This window comes from Microcaecilia unicolor, chromosome 7, assembly GCF_901765095.1.
Source record: "Microcaecilia unicolor chromosome 7, aMicUni1.1, whole genome shotgun sequence".
NCBI lineage: Eukaryota > Metazoa > Chordata > Amphibia > Gymnophiona > Siphonopidae > Microcaecilia > Microcaecilia unicolor.
The window spans coordinates 173341351-173357957 of NC_044037.1; the positions used below are offsets into that span (position 1 = coordinate 173341351).

The 16607-nt window shown below is 45.8% G+C and overlaps 1 protein-coding gene across 1 annotated transcript in view; it reads right to left on the reverse strand.

The window, feature by feature from the left end:
- Positions 1–8976: 8976 nt before the first annotated feature.
- NOP58 (NOP58 ribonucleoprotein) overlaps positions 8977–16607 on the reverse strand; it is a 76897-nt gene continuing 69266 nt past the window's right edge. The window contains exons 14-15 of the mRNA XM_030209387.1: positions 11087–11214; positions 8977–10406 (exon numbers count right to left, since the gene is read on the reverse strand). Of these exons, the coding sequence (XP_030065247.1) occupies positions 10353–10406; positions 11087–11214 (182 nt within the window). The 3' untranslated portion in view covers positions 8977–10352. The remainder of the gene's footprint in view (positions 10407–11086; positions 11215–16607) is intronic.

Consider the following 16607-nt stretch of genomic DNA (forward strand, 5'->3'; position numbering starts at 1 on the left):
CAAGTCTCAACAAATAGCAGGAGTGAAAAAGCAAGGTACCACAAATAGGCTTTAACAGACAAGCAGACTACAGAAGTCTACTAGCAAAGGTTACAATAAGCCAAAAAGCTTCCAAGATCATCCAGACACATATACAGAAATACTGTCTGTAGCTGCCAAACAGTTGCAGAAATCTGCAAGCACCACTTCATAAATTCTGCTGCACAAGTTAAAGAGAGTCCTGTTTCTGATACTTTTTAGCCAAGATGACATGCCCAAGGCACAGGTCGCTTGTTTATAATGTTCATAGCTTTGCCACAACTGGGGCAGAATTTAAATCCTGGTTTATAAGACATGGTGAAGAAAAGTTTGGAGACCATTGATATATATACCTGATCAATTAGAGTGGAAGAATGAAAATGAGGCATACCATGCCCGGAAACACTTTCTAGGCTTTTCCAGGCTTTGGAGAGCTCTCTCCTGGTGTCATCTGCATCTGTATGTTTACACTCATCTTTTCAATGGAAAAGACTCATTTTCCACATCAGAGAGAATGCATCTTCAGCATGCCTGAGATTACTTGGTGCAGACATGGAAGATGGATTGAGATTGATAGGAATTAGGAGATTAGGTTCATACTGTTTCCTCAGATTTGTAAATTATGCTTTATTGTAATCCATTTGTAGGTTTTTTTTTCTGGACGAGGTGGTATAAATATATAAAAATAGAGAAAACTTGGTGTTGGCCTCTGTTGTGAACAAATCCAGACACAGGATCTGTTTGGTTACTCTGTGGACCAGGGCCCATTTGGGAATAGAATCCCCACAGTATCATTTGGACAACAGGAAGATAGATAACTGTCTACAGGATCCAGAGATCAGATGCTAGCTTTGGTCTGATTCTGGGTTCCCTTCTCTGGTACCGGGTCCACTTCTTAGGGGCAGTGGGTTTGGTACCACAATGATACAACACGTGTGGCTTGGAAAAGGGTATTTTATCTAGAAACTAGTAAAAAAAAAAAGGCCCGTTTCTGATAGAAATGAAACGGGCGCTAGCAAGGTTCCATGCCCCCCTCCCTACCTCTCTCTCCTCCGCATTCCAACCCCCTACCTCCCTCTCCTCCGAGTTCCAGGACCCCCTCTCCTTCAAGTTCTAGGACTCCCCTCCCTCCCCTTTCATCCGAGTTGCAGACCCCCGCGCCTCCCTCCCTCTCTCTCCGAGTGCAAGTACGATCTGTCCGCCTACCCCTCGCCTTCCTAAGTGCCAGCTGTAATTTAAAACTTGTTACAGACCCCCCCCCCCCGCGCCTCTCTCCCTCCCTCTATCAGTGACAGCCTGACCTGCATTGGCCGCTCCCTCCCCTGCGAGTTCCACACCCCCGTGCCTCCCTCCCTCTCTCTCTCAGTGGCAGCCCGACCTGCATTGGCCGCCCTGTTCTCGCATTCCTGTGCCTGCCCCTCACCTTCCTGCGTGCCGGCTGTAATCTAAAAGTTCTTACCTCGGTGTACGCCGGCAGCAGTGATAGTACAGCACGCACGGCACTTCAGTGTGCCTTCTCTTCTCTCTCAGCTCTGCCTCTGGTCCCGCCCTCATTTCCTGTTTGCAGAAGGGCGGGACCAGAGGCAGAGCTGAGAGAAGGCATGCTGAAGCACCGTGCGTGCTGTACTTTCACTGCTGTCCCCGAGATAAACCAAAAGAAAAAAATTAATTTCCAAATTTAGGTTCCCATAAACACGACTTGACTCCAAAACAGACCCCCACCCATCAGCAATTTCCTTTACCCTCATGAAAACTTTCCAACTGGGCCAGTTCCAAGAAAACAAATGAACTAGAGTTCCTCATTTGCTAAAACTTAGATTTCAACAAGAACAAGCTTTGCCCCATGTCTATGTAATTCTGGAAACATCTGGTAAAACAGAAAATTTCTGTCTATAAAACAAGAACATTGCTATACTGGTTAGCCCAGTATCCTGTTTACAACAAGTGACCAGGCCAGGTCAGGTCAGAAGCACAAGCACCTGACAGAGTCCCAAAAAGTAGCAAGATTCTATGCTACTTAACCTCAGGGATAAGCAGTGGCCTTTCCTAGGTCTAACTTAATATAGCTCAACCCCATTATAATGCAAATCCGCTTACAACACAATGCAAGCGTGGCTTCCAATTTAACAGAAAACGGCTTGATTTCACAAGGCCGAACCTACTTGGAGCACAGCATGCCATCTCATGCCTTAATCATACCTACATGGATTAAAGAAATATCTGAAACCACAAACAAATGGAAGAAGTTTAGTTTAGAAGAAAAAATTGCTGCACTTGACAGAATCAAATCTGGAATCCAGCTTACTCAAGTGGCTAGAGACCTAGCACTGAACGAGTCCACAGTTTATGGATGAAAAAAGGAGGATAAGAACATAAGAGTAGCCATACTGGGTCAGACCAATGGTCCATCTAGCCAAGTATCCTATTTCCAACAGTAGCCAATCCAGGTCACAAGTACCTAGCAGAAACCCAAATCATGGCAACATTCAATGCTATAAATCCCAGGGCAAGCAGTTGTTCCCCGTGTCTGCATAACAGACTATGAACTTTTCCTCCAAGAACTTGTCCAAACATTTTTTAAACCCAGATATGCTAACTGCTGTTATCACATCCTCCGGCAAAGAGTTCCAGAGTTAACTATTCATTGAGTGAAAAAATATTCCCTTCCATTTGTTTTAAAAGTATTTCCATGTAACTTCCTCGAGTGTCCCCTACTCTTTGTACTTTTGGAACAAGTAAAATTGATTTACTCCTACTCATTCTACACCACTCAGGATTCCGTAGACCTAAATCATATCTCCCCTCATCAGTCTCTTTTCCAAGCTGAAGAGCCCTAACCTTTTTAGCCTTTCCTCATACGAGAGGAGTTCCATCCCCTTTATCATTTTGGTTGCTCTTCTTTGAACCTTTTCTAATTTCGCTATATCTTTTTTGAGATATGGCAACCAGAACTGAATGCAATACTCAAGGTGCAGTCGCACCATGGAGCAATACAGAAGCATTATAGTATTGTCGGTCTTATTCACCATCTCTTTCCTAATAATTCCTAGCATCCTGTTTGCTTTCTTGGCCACCACCACACACTGAGAAGATTTCAGCGTATTATCTACGACACCTAGATCTTTTTCTTGAGTGCTGACCTTCAAGGTGGACCCTAACATCAGGTTGATTCTGATTATTCTTTCCAATGTGCATCACCTTGCATTTGTCCACATTTTCATCTGGCATTTGGATGCCCAGTTTTTCAGTTTCCTAAGGTCTTCCTGCAGTATTTCACAGCCCACTCGTACAACCTTGAATAATTTTGTCTCATTTGCAAATTTAATCACCTCACTCGTTCTGATTTCCATATCATTTATAAATATGTTAAATAGTACCGGTCCCAGTACTGATCCCTGCTGCACTCCACTGTTCTCCCTTCTCTATTGACAGAAATGACCATTTAACCCTACCCTCTGTTTTCTGTCCAATAAATAATTCCTAATCCACACCAGAACCTTGCTTCCTATCCCATGACTCTAATTTTCTCAGGAGTCTCTCAAGAGGAACTTTATCAAAAGCTTTCTGAAAATCTAGATACACTACATCAATCAGCTCACCTTTATCAACAAGTTTATTCATGCCTTCAAAGAAATGAAGAAAATTGATGAGGCAAGACTTCCCTTGGCTGAACCCATGCTGACTCTGTCCCATTAAACCATGTTTCTCTATGTGTTCTGTAATTCTATTCTTTTCAATAGTTTCCACTATTTTGCCTGGCACTGACATCAGGCTTACTGATCAGTAATTTCCCGTTCACCCCTGGAACACTTTTAAAAATCGATGTCACATTGGCCACTCTCCAATCTTCAGGTACTACGGATGATTTTAACAACAGGTTACATATTACTAACAGATGGAATTTCATGCTTAAGTTCTTTGCGTACCCTTGGATGTAAGTCATCCAGGCCAGGTGATTTACTACTCTGTCAATTTGACTCAGTACATCTTCCAGGTTCACAGAGATTTCTTTAAGTTCCTCAGCATCACCACCCTTGAAAACCATTTCTGGTACAGGCAGATCTCTTACATCTTCTTCTGTAAAGACTGAACCAAAGAATTCATTCAGTTTCTCCGCTATGGCCTTGTCCCTTTTGTTCCTTCGTGATCTAATGGTCCCATGAATTCTCTCGCAGGCTTTCTGCTTGATGTACCCGAAAAAGTTGTTACTGTGAGTTTTAGCCTCTGCAGCAAGTTTCTCTTTGTATTCTCTTTTAGCCTTATTAATGCTTTTTATCTGACATCCAGTACATATGTTGCTTCTTTTCTTCATTTGGGTCCTGTTTCCATCCTTTGAAGGGCAATCTTTTGGCTTCAATAGCCTCTTTTACTTCACCTTTTAACCATGCTGGCCTCTTCTTTTCACCTTTCCAAACACATGGAATGCATCTAGTCTGGGCTTCCAAGATAGTATTTTTGAATAACGTCCATGCCTGATTTAGAGGCATATTTTCAAAGCACTTTGGGAGGCTATGTTCCATAGGTTTCTATGGAACTTTGGGAGGCTAAGTGCTTTGAAAATGAGCCTCACAGTGTCCTAACCTTAGCAGCCAATCCTTTTTGATTCTTTTTAACCATTTTCCTCATTTTCTTATAGTTGCCCTTTCGGAAAATTAAATGCAGCTGCAGTAGACTTCCTTTTCAGGTTCATCCCAGATAGCTCAAACTTGATCATGTTATGATCACTGTTTCCCAGGGGACCCAACACCACCACCTCTCGCACTATGCCCTGTAAGCCACCAAGGACCAGATCCAAAATGGCTCCCCCACTTGTTGGTTACTGGACCAATTGCTCCAAGAAGCAGTTATTACATCTAGAAATTGTATCTCCCTAATATAACATTTATGCAGACAATATTGGGGTACTTGAAATCACCATTTTAGTGTTGCCCAATTTGCCAGCTTTCCTAATCTCTGTAAACATTTCTCCACGTGTTCGTTCTGTCCCGGTGGACGCTAGTACAACCCTACAAGAATACTCCTTTTCTTCACACATGGAATTTCTATCCATAATGATTCCACACTGCTGTTTCATGTAGAATGTTTATTTGACTCAATTCCATCTTTAGCATACAGCGACCCCCCCCCCCCCCAATTTGATCTTTATCTACTACTACTACTACTATTTAGCATTTCTATAGCACTACAAGGTGTACGCAGCGCTGCACAAACATAGAAGAAAGACAGTCCCTGCTCAAAGAGCTTACAATCTAATAGACAAAAAATAAAGTAAGCAAATCAAATCAATTGTGTACAGGAAGGAGGAGAGGAGGGTAGGTGGAGGCGAGTGGTTATGAGTCAAAAGCAATGTTAAGGAGGTGGGCTTTCAGTCTAGATTTAAAGGTGGGCAAGACGTAGGGGCTCAGGAAGTTTGTTCCAGGCGTAGGGTGCAGCGAGACAGAATGTGCGAAGTCTGGAGTTGGCAGTAGTGGAGAAGGGAACAGATAAGGATTTATTCATGGAGCGGAGTGCACGGGAAGGGGTGTAGGGAAGGACGAGTGTGGAGAGAAATTGGGGAGCAGCAGAGTGAGTACATTTATAGGTTAGTAGAAGAAGTTTGAACAGGATGTAAAAACGGATAGGGAGCCAGTGAAGCGACTTGAGGAGAGGGGTAGTATGAGTAAAGCGACCCTGGCGGAAGACGAGACGGGCAGCAGAGTTTTGAACCGATTGGAGAGGGGAGAGGTGACTAAGTGGGAGGCCAGCAAGAAGCAGATTGCAGTAGTCTAAACGAGAGGTGATAAGGGTGTGGATGAGGGTTTTGGTAGAGTGCTCGTAAAGAAAGGGGCGGATTTTACGGATGTTGTAAAGAAAGAAACGACAGGCCTTGGCGATCTGCTGGATATGAGCAGAGAAGGAGAGAGAAGAGTCAAAGATGACCCCAAGGTTTCAAGCTGAGGAGACAGGGAGAATGAGAGAGCCATCAACAGAAATAGAAAACGGGGGGAGTGGGGAGGTGGGTTTGGGGGGAAAAATTAGCTCGGTTTTGGTCGTTTAATTTCAGGTGGCGTTGAGACATCCAGATAGCAATGTCAGACATGCACGCTGAAACTTTGGTTTGGATGCAAGGTGAGATATCAGGGGTAGAAAGGTAGATTTGGGAGTCATCAGCATAGAGATGGTAGGAAAAGCCATGGGATGAGATTAATGAACCAAGGGAAGAAGTGTAGATAGAAATGAGGAGGGGACCAAGAACAGAACCCTGAGGTACGCCGACAGGCAGAGGGATAGAAGTAGAAGAGGATCCACCAGAGTGAACACTAAAGGTGCGGAGGAAGAGGTAGGAAGAGAACCAGGAAAGGACAGAGCCCTGGAATCCAAGTGAGGACAGGGTATCGAGAAGTATGCTGTGATCGACAGTGTCAAAAGCAGCGGAAAGATCAAGAAGAATGCGATACAATTTGTACCCTGAGCATAGTGTCCCATTGATTGTCCTCTTTCCACCAAGTCTCTGAGATGCATATTATATTTACCTCATCAATTACTGCTATATACTCTCCCCATCTTATTTTTTAGGCTTCTTGCATTTGTATACAGATTGTGTTTTTTTTCCTTGGATCTACAAGCTGCTTAGAAGTTGAAGGGGATATGTGCATCCTTCATCCTGCTCTCTCATTAAGCACACCTGGCTTACTTTCAGCATTGTTGAAAGTTCTCTACTGGGCTTCCCTAAATGTCCTGTTTCAATAGTATCCTTCAAGGATACTCCACACCGAACCATACGCTCCTGGACAACTGTCAGCTTCCCCCCCCCCCCCCCCCTCCTAGTTTAAAAACTGCTCTCTCTTCCTTTTGAAAGTTTGCACCAGCATGCTGGTTCCATCCCGGTTAAGGTGGAGCCCATCCTTTCAGAACAGTCTTCCCCTTTCCCAGAATGTTGCCCAGTTCTTAACAAATCTAAATCCCTCATCCCTGCACCATCATCTCAACCACACATTGAAACTTTGGAGCTCTGCCTGCCTTTTAGGTCCTGCGCATGGAACAGGGAGTATTGCTTCAGCTTTCTACCTAACAGCCTAAATTTTGCTTCCAGAACCTCCCTCCCACATCTACCTATGTCATTACCCAAATGTACCAAGACAGTTGGATCCTCCCCAGCACTATCTAAGATCCTGTCTAGGTGATGCATTAGGTCCAAGACCTTCGCACCAAACAGGCAAGTGATAAACTTTGTGATACAGCTAAGTCCATAGAAACAGATGATGGACTGAAATGAAGTTACCTCAAGATAGGCAATTGGATAAAGCTGTGTTTCAGTGGCTTGCAGAGAATGACATGGGGACAGGGATCCGCAGTAACCATGGGGACAGGGACAAATCCCACAGGGACAGGGCAAGGATGAGGACAGAGCTCATGGGGACAGGGACAAACTTCGTCCCTGTGCCATTTTCTACTTTGAAGCCTGTTAATGAACTGGACTGTTATTTATGTTTGAGTGATGCAGACGATATTTAGATTTTTGGGGGGAAACAAGCAAACATGCTGGCCACAACTAGCAAAATTTGCATGGGGGATCCTGCACATCCTGCTACCAGCACATCTTCTACTGCCAGAAGGCCTGTAGAAGACAAGAGAGCTAGACTGAATCCTGAGACTGTTGATGATAATCACAGATTACAAAAATCATAACTGTGCTTCATAGGCATATTTCTCCCTTCTAGGGCACACAGAACAGGTTGTATTTTTTACCCTTGGACATGTTAACAGGGTGGATTCGGATTCCTTAGGGTAGTAGAAATCAGCTATTGTTAGGGTAGAGGGTGGTGGTGAGGATTGTTAAAGCTGCTCATTATTATTGTTTTCTATTTGTAATTTATACACAATAGTTGAATAGCATATTGTTCCTTTTTATACTTTAACAAGATTTAAATATAAAATCATAATTGTTTGAGGCTTCTGCAGATGAGGACAGAGCCCATGGGGATGGGCCAGGGACAGAACTTGTGGGGACGGGGACAGGGTATGCGGGGATGGAGACAGAACCCATGGGCGCGGGACAATCTTTGTCCCCATGTCATTCTCTGGTCGCTTGTCCAAGAAAGAACCAAAGCTACTAAGTAGTAAATTTAAAGCAAACTGGAGAAAATATTTCTTCACTCAACGTGTAATTAAATTCTGGAATTTGTTGCTGGAGAACATAGTTTTAGCTCAGGTTTAAAAAAGGTTTGGATAATTTCCTAAAAGCCCATAAGCCATTATTATAGTGGACTTGGGCAAATCCACTGCTTATTTCTAAGATAAGCAGCTTAAAATTTGTTTTACTGTTCTGGGATCTTGCCAGATACTTGTGACCTTGATTGGCCACTGTTGGAAACAGGATACTGGGCTTGATGGACCTTCAGTCTTTCCCAGTATGGCAACGCTTACATTAAGGGTTTTTCCTGTTAATAAATCTTTTAACATGTCAAATGCAAAAATAAGACTATATACATGTTAACTCATGGGTTAACACATGTTAAATCAATTGTGTGCACCAGTTCTTTTAAGGTGCACTAATGAATCCAGATTCCTAATACCCACTGAACAAGAACCTGTGACAGGAATGCTTACCAAGCTGGTATAGTATAATAAAATTACATAGCCACATTGCAATGGCTGGCAATCATGTGCAAGGATCAATCAGTTCCTCTGCTGTATGTATTTCAAATGTAATATATTCCAGTCTCTTTTCTAGCATTTTCAATGTATTTAATGCTTTATTTTTTGTTGTAATCCTCCTTGGTTTTCACATAGGTACAGTGAAATATAAACACCATGTTAAACCAAATCTGTTGCACCACCATGGATATAAATAAGTGCAAGTGGTTTCCATATTAGCAACCTCAGGATGTCCCTTATACACAGATAAAAGCGTGAAGTACAGAGAATGGGTAATGTGTTAATGTTGCAAATAGAGGATGCATAAAGCAAAAAGAAAAACATTTTTAACAAATTTATTTTCGCACTTGTTTGTTTGAAAACAAAACCAATGTTGGTACTGATTCATTTTTTTTTTCACTAGCACTGCCAATAAAAAAAGCATTTCTGGTACCTGAAGAACACACATACGTACACAGATTTGGTCTGCAACTATATACATGTATCAAAATTAATTCCTACAGGGAAACAGAATCCTATAGGCCAAATACACAGAGCAAAGTTTTAAAACACAGTTCATAATTCCTCTAATTCTGTAGAATAGGGGTCCCCCCCCACTCTATGGCCCATGAAGCTCATTTTTCCAGCCAGCCATACTTTAGCTTTCTATGTCTGAATTTGGCTCACAAGAGAGAATTCTGCCCTTTTTGTTTTTTTTAAGTTTATTGTTCAGCAGCAAACTGAGGGTGAATCCCCCAAAATTCTGTCTGCAAACTCTAGTGACTAATGGAGAACCCCTCCCCAACTCTGATGGGAACCCCCACCAGCCCTCTCAATTTGAAATGTCCAATGTGGATTGTCGTCTGAAATGTTTGGGGACTCCAGCTCTAAAGGAATTGTTATGGATACTTTCCACCCCTCTCAGGAATGGTTGTAAAGTAACAGCCTTTTCCCTCATGCTATGATTAAAAGTGAGCTGTGGTCAGTAAAGCTCTTTCTAAGGCATAGGAGTTTAAAGGGGAAGGAGTGAGCAGCACACCCGATGTGACTGCATCTGAATACAAGAGCAGATACTCTCAGGCTGTAGTGCAGAGAAAAGGGAGCGATGCTAGATGTATGCTGTCTCTGGCACACGTTGCTGCTAAAATGTTTTCTCTCAGATCTACTGACCATTTTCTGCAGAGGTATATTGGATCCTCGGAGGCTCAGACTGCTGTTGCCAGCAAATATCAGCCAGCAGTCTGAAGTCCCTGCTTACCTTGGGTTGCAGTTTCTGAGCTGCAATAATTCCTTCCTCTCAGCCCTCTCATTACATTCTGCCACTTTCCATTTTAATGAGATTTGTGAACATAGTAAACTACTTTCTAACTTAATCTAGCAACACAAACTTAGATCTCGGAAGAAATCACTCTTCCGACTCTGCCTGAATCATTCGTCTTCCTCAGATTCCAGTGATCACAAAACCTTAGCTACTACATGAAATTTGAAGAAAATGTTGTTTAGTGCAGAGATAGTGCGTGAAAAAAATTTCTTCTGTAAAACTTGAGATCTATTCAGGAAAGATGTACTACTTTAGTTAATATACCACTTCATGATAAATTGGAAAATCCTTTGGGGAAAAATACAACTTTGTGTGTCTGGTAAATTAGATCTTTCTTTTTTGAGCTTCTGAAATGCTTTAATAAAATATATATATATAAAAATATAGAGTCCACATCTCAGTCATCTTCAGGTTCAATCTTCACTTTTACCTTCTTTTTCTTCTTTGGCATCTAACAGCAGAAAGCGTGAAATGTACTGTTAGTGTTATGAACCTACAATTACAGAGGCAATCAGCTATACAGCATGACAACCATTGCATCCTGATAGGAATTACAAGACAATTCTCTAAATAAGATTTTCTAAGATATCACAAAACAAAACAAGATAAAATGATATATACATATTTTTTAAATAGACTAAAAATATCTTTTTGACTAGCTTTCAAATGCAATGCTGCCTTCTTCGGGTCTGATCTAAAAAGAAATAGATGATTTCAAAAGCTATCAAAAACATATTAAGTCAGACCAATAAAAAAAGGCATCCTCTTACATTTTGTTTTATTTCTATTTATAACCTTTAAAGTGGAATAAAACAATAACCACGCTATTTTATCTGAGATGTCACATAATAGTGGGATAGAGAAACACAGAGAGTAGACGATGAGTAAACTCAGATGGGATCCTCTGTACTGAAATTGTTAAATCTGCTACTTTTGCAAGTGCTTTATCACTCCAAAGTTATAAAAGGAAAGTTTCCACTTTTCCTCATCTCCCTTTTACATAGATAAAAATACACAAGATTGAGAGTTTAAATTCTGCTTTAAAATTAAACCTGGCTATTTACATTACATATGTATAGCATGTTCCTGTCCTCTCCCCCCTCAACAATCATCATTTTATCCCTATCTCACCTCAGCTGCTGTGCTTGTGGAAGGCTCTTCTTCCTCCTCTACTTTTAATTTCTTCTCTTTTTTCCTCTTCTTTTTGACAGGTTCCACTTCTTCCTCCTCCACTACTAGTTCCTCTGCAGGCTCTTCAGCTGTGTAGATGAACAGTATGGAATAAATAAATATCTGGATCCAGCACACTAATGGATTCAATGAATTCTTGACAATTTATTTGGATTTTGCTCACACCTTTTCAGTAGTAGCTCAAGGTGAGTTACATTCAGGTACACAGGGTATTTCTCTGTCCCAATCCAAGTTTGTACCTGAGGCAATGGAGGGTTAAATGACTTGCCCAAGAAGCAGGAGAGGGATTTGAACTGGCCACCTCTGGATGTGAAGACTGGTGCTCTAACCAATAGGCCACTCCTCCACTCCATGCCACTATTCTTGGGTGAAGAGCAAGTCTGAGGCTGCTTTTCCCCCTTCCTTTTAAATACATATAGCCAGAAGATAAAATAACCAAATAAAAGAATAATAAACAACACGTTTTTGCCTAGCAGTTTCCTCCTGCTTCTTTGGGCTTCCAGCTCACTGGTAACAAAACTCCCAGCCAGGTCCCCCCCCCCCCCCCCCCCCCCACTGCCAACAACTGCTATTATAACAATAGTTTGAGGTCAGGGACAACAAACTGCAAGTCATTCCAGAACTTGGCTAATGTGGACCTGAGTCTGGCCATCAGGTATCACTGCTGAGCCTACTCCCATTCCAGGGGCTTCTGAAACTTCCCTAAATCCAAAAAGGTCCAGGGAGTGGAAGCTCAGCCTGGAAAATCAAGCCTGGACTTGTGCCAGAGTTTAAATAGAACAATTTTTCTGCCTCTGAAACAATTTCCAAAATATCATACTGTAATACAGAATACATTGTGTTTTTCAAAGCGGCTCTATTACTTAGTGACATGTATTATGGTAAAATTATGTATAATCATACCTGATAATTTTCTTTCCATTAATCATAGCTGATCAATCCATAGACTGGTGGGTTGTGTCCATCTACCAGCAGGTGGAGATAGAGAGCAAACTTTTGCCTCCCTATATGTGGTCATGTGCTGCCGGAAACTCCTCAGTATGTCGATATCAAAGCTCCATCCGCAGGACTCAGCACTTAGAGAATTACACCCACGAAGGGACACTCTGCCCAGCTCACCACCGCCGAAACGGGGGAGGGGAATTAACCCAGCTCATCCCCACACAAGTGGGGGAGGGGAATCCGTCCAGCTCATCCCCGCGGAGCGGGGGAGGGACACCACACCCGCCGATGCGGGGGGATCTGGCTTATCCTGCAACCGCAACCGCGGGAGGAGCTGACTGACCCTAACACCGCCGAAGCGGGAGGGGTACAAAGCTGCCCTACAGCCGCACGAAGCGGGAGGGAGTGCCGGCAGAATTTAAGTCTCAATCCAGCCCCGTAAAACGGAGGGGAGAGGAATGCAGCAGCTCACTGTAACACAAACTCGTCTTAACTCTTGAAGAATCCAAGTGAAAAAACTTGAACACGAAGTCTTTCTGAAGTAACTGAAGACTAAACTTGAACCTGAAATGCAACCAGAATAAAAACAGTACAGATATCTGGGAGGGGCTATGGATTGATCAGCTATGATTAATGGAAAGAAAATTATCAGGTATGATTATACATAATTTTACCTTCCATATCATCAAGCTGATCAATCCATAGACTGGTGGGATGTACCGAAGCAGTACTCACCCAGGGCGGGACCTAGAAATCCCTGACCGCAACACTGAAGCTCCAAACCGGGCCTCCGCCCGAGCAGCCACAGTCAAGCGGTAATGCTTGGAGAATGTATGGGCCGAAGCCCAAGTTGCCGCCTTGCATATCTCTTCCAAGGAGACGGAACCGGCCTCTGCCATCGAGGCCGCCTGAGCTCTTGTGGAGTGAGCCTTCAGCTGGATAGGCGGCACCTTCCCCGCGGCCACATAAGCCGCTGCAATGGCTTCCTTGACCCATCTTGCCACTGTAGGCTTAGCAGCCTGCAGACCCTTACGAGGACCTGCAAACAGGACAAACAGATGATCCGACTTCCGGAAATCATTGGTCACTTCCAAGTATCTGATGATGACTCGTCTCACATCCAGATATTTAAGAGCAGAGTACTCCTCTGGGTAGTCCTCCCTACGAAAGGAAGGGAGACAGAGCTGCTGATTCACATGGAAGCGAGAAACAATCTTGGGCAGAAAGGAAGGCACTGTGCGAATAGTCACTCCTGCCTCAGTGAACTGCAGAAAAGGCTCTCGACATGAGAGCGCCTGGAGCTCGGAAACTCTTCTGGCTGAAGTGATAGCCACCAAAAAGACTGCTTTCAACGTCAGGTCTTTCAGAGATGCCCTCGACAAGGGTTCAAACGGCGGCTTCTGCAATGCTCTTAGCACCAGGTTGAGATTCCACGCAGGCACCACTGAGTGCAGAGGAGGGCGCAGGTGATTAACTCCCTTGAGAAAGCGCACCACATCTGGCTGCGAAGCCAGGGAAGCACCCTTCAGGCGGCCCCTGAAGCAAGCCAGAGCCGCTACCTGGACTTTAAGGGAACTGAGCGACAGGCCTTTCTCCAGACCTTCTTGCAGGAACGCCAACACTGAAGAAATTGGAGCCGTGAAGGGAGAAAGAGAGCCTGCTTCACACCACGCTGCAAAGATACGCCAAACCCTGGCGTAAGCAGTAGAAGTAGAGCGCTTCCTCGCTCTCAGCATAGTGGCGATGACCTTGTCTGAGAAGCCCTTCTTCCTCAGACGCTGCCGCTCAATAGCCAGGCCGTAAGACCAAAGGGGGAGGGATCCTCCATCACCACGGGACCCTGATGTAACAGGCCCTGCTCCACTGTCAGCCGCAGAGGATCGTCGACTGAGAGCCTGATCAAGTCCGCATACCAGGGACGTCTGGGCCAATCCGGACCCACCAGGATTACTCTGCCGGGATGCCTTGCCACCCGGTCTAGCACCCTGCCCAACATGGGCCAGGGCGGGAACACATAGAGGAGCTCTTGTGTCGGCCACTGTTGGAGGAGAGCATCTACTCCCAGGGATCGAGGGTCCCGTCCTCTGCTGAAAAAGCGCGGCACTTGGCAATTGGCCGATGACGCCATCAGATCTAGGCTCGGCTGGCCCCAGCGCTTCGTGATGTCCAAGAACGCCTGAGCAGATAGCTGCCACTCTCCGGGCTCCAAGGTATGGCGACTGAGAAAGTCCGCCTTGACATTCATGACTCCGGCAATGTGGGCCGCTGAAAGCTGCTCCAGGTTCGCTTCCGCCCACTGGCAAAGATTCATAGCCTCCTTGGCTAGAGGGGCGCTCTTGGTACCTCCCTGGCGGTTGACATAGGCCACAGCCGTGGCATTGTCCGACAGGGCCCGTACAGGCTTCAACACCAGTACCGGGATGAACTCCAAAAGCGCCAACCGAATGGCTCTGAGTTCCAGGAGGTTGATAGACCACTTTGCTTCTGCAGGAGACCAGAGCCCCTGCGCTGTCCTTCCCAAGCAGTGGGCTCCCCAGCCCGACAACGAGGCGTCCGTCGTGACGACAATCCACTCTGGGGTCACCAGAGGCATTCCCGCAGACAACTTGTCTGTCTGCATCCACCAGCTCAGCGCCTTGCGCACTGCTGGATCCAAGGGAAGGCGCACAGCATAATCCTCCGACATCGGAGTCCAGCGCTGCAGCAGGGAGTGTTGTAGTGGTCTCATATGAGCCCTGGCCCAGGGCACTACTTCCATCGTGGCCGTCATAGAGCCCAACAGCTGCACATAGTCCCAAGCCCGAAGAGGAGAGGCTACTAGGAACTGGTCCACCTGAGCCTGAAGTTTGACAATCCGATTGTCTGGCAGGAACACTCTGCCCACTTGGGTGTCGAATCGAACTCCCAGATACTCCAGGGACTGAGTCGGGCGCAGCTGGCTCTTCTCCCAGTTGATGATCCATCCCAGGGAGCTCAAAAGAGCAACTACCCGGTCCACAGCTTTGCCGCACTCTGCATAAGAGGGGGCTCGGATCAACCAGTCGTCCAGATAAGGATGGACTTGTACTCCTTCCTTTCGCAGGAAGGCCGCTATGACCACCATTACTTTGGAAAAGGTCCGCGGAGCAGTAGCCAACCCGAACGGGAGGGCTCTGAACTGGAAGTGTCGGCCCAGGACTGCAAAACGCAGAAAGCGTTGATGAGGAGGCCAGATGGGAATATGCAGGTACGCTTCCTTGATGTCCAAGGATGCCAGGTACTCCCCTGCCTTCACTGCCGCTATAACAGAGCGGAGAGTCTCCATGCGAAAGTGCCGCACTTTCAAGGCCCGATTGACCCCTTTGAGGTCGAGGATAGGCCGGACAGAACCTCCTTTCTTTGGTACCACAAAGTAAATGGAGTAACGCCCCTTGCCAAGCTGACTTTCTGGCACCGGAACGACCGCACCCAGGCGGATCAGATTGTCCAAAGTCTGCTGCACTGCCACAGCTTTGACCGGAGACTTGCAGGGAGAGAGTACAAACCCGTCTCTTAAGGGTCGGCAGAACTCTAGCTTGTAGCCGTCTCTGACTTCCAGCACCCAAGCGTCTGAAGTTATTGTGGTCCACTCGCCCAGAAACGAGGACAGCCGTCCTCCAATCTGCACTGGGGCGTGGACCAAGACCCCGTCATTGGGTACGAGACCCTGGGGGAGGACCGGAGGGAGCACCTCCGGGACGGCGGTCTCTGCGAAAGGAATGCTGCTTGGGGGAGAAATTCCTCTTAAAGGAAGAGGGGGCAGAAGAACCCGACCTGCCCGGGCGGTACCGACGGGCTTCCTGAAAACGTCCTCTGGAGGTACCGGGACGAGCACTAGCCCGAGCCCTGACCTCTGGTAACTTCTTGCCCTTAGACGTGCCGAGATCGGTCACGATTCTGTCCAGCTCGACCCCAAAGAGCAGCTTGCCTTTAAAAGGCAATCTAGCCAGGCGGGATTTAGAGGCGTGGTCAGCAGACCAATGTTTCAGCCAAAGCCACCGCCGCGCAGAGACTGTCTGAGCCATGCCTTTAGCTGAGGCTCTCAAGACATCATACAGCAAGTCTGCCAAATAGGCTAAGCCCGATTCCAGGGCTGGCCAATCAGCCCTCAAGGAATGATCCGAGGGGGAAGCCCGCTGCACCATAGTCAGGCACGCCCTGGCCACATAGGAGCCGCAAACTGAGGCCTGCAAACTTAAAGCAGCCGCCTCAAAGGACGACCTTAAGGCCGCCTCCAATCTCCTGTCTTGGGCGTCCTTTAGGGCCGTGCCACCTTCCACCGGCAATGCCGTTTTCTTAGTCACCGCAGTGATTAAAGAATCCACGGTAGGCCACAGATAGGCCTCACGTTCACTCACAGCCAAAGGATAGAGGCGGGACATAGCCCTAGCCACTTTAAGGCTCGCTTCTGGGACATCCCATTGAGCCGAAATTAAGGTGTGCATGGCATCATGCACGTGGAAGGTTCTAGGCGGGCGCTTCGTCCCCAGCATAATGGCAG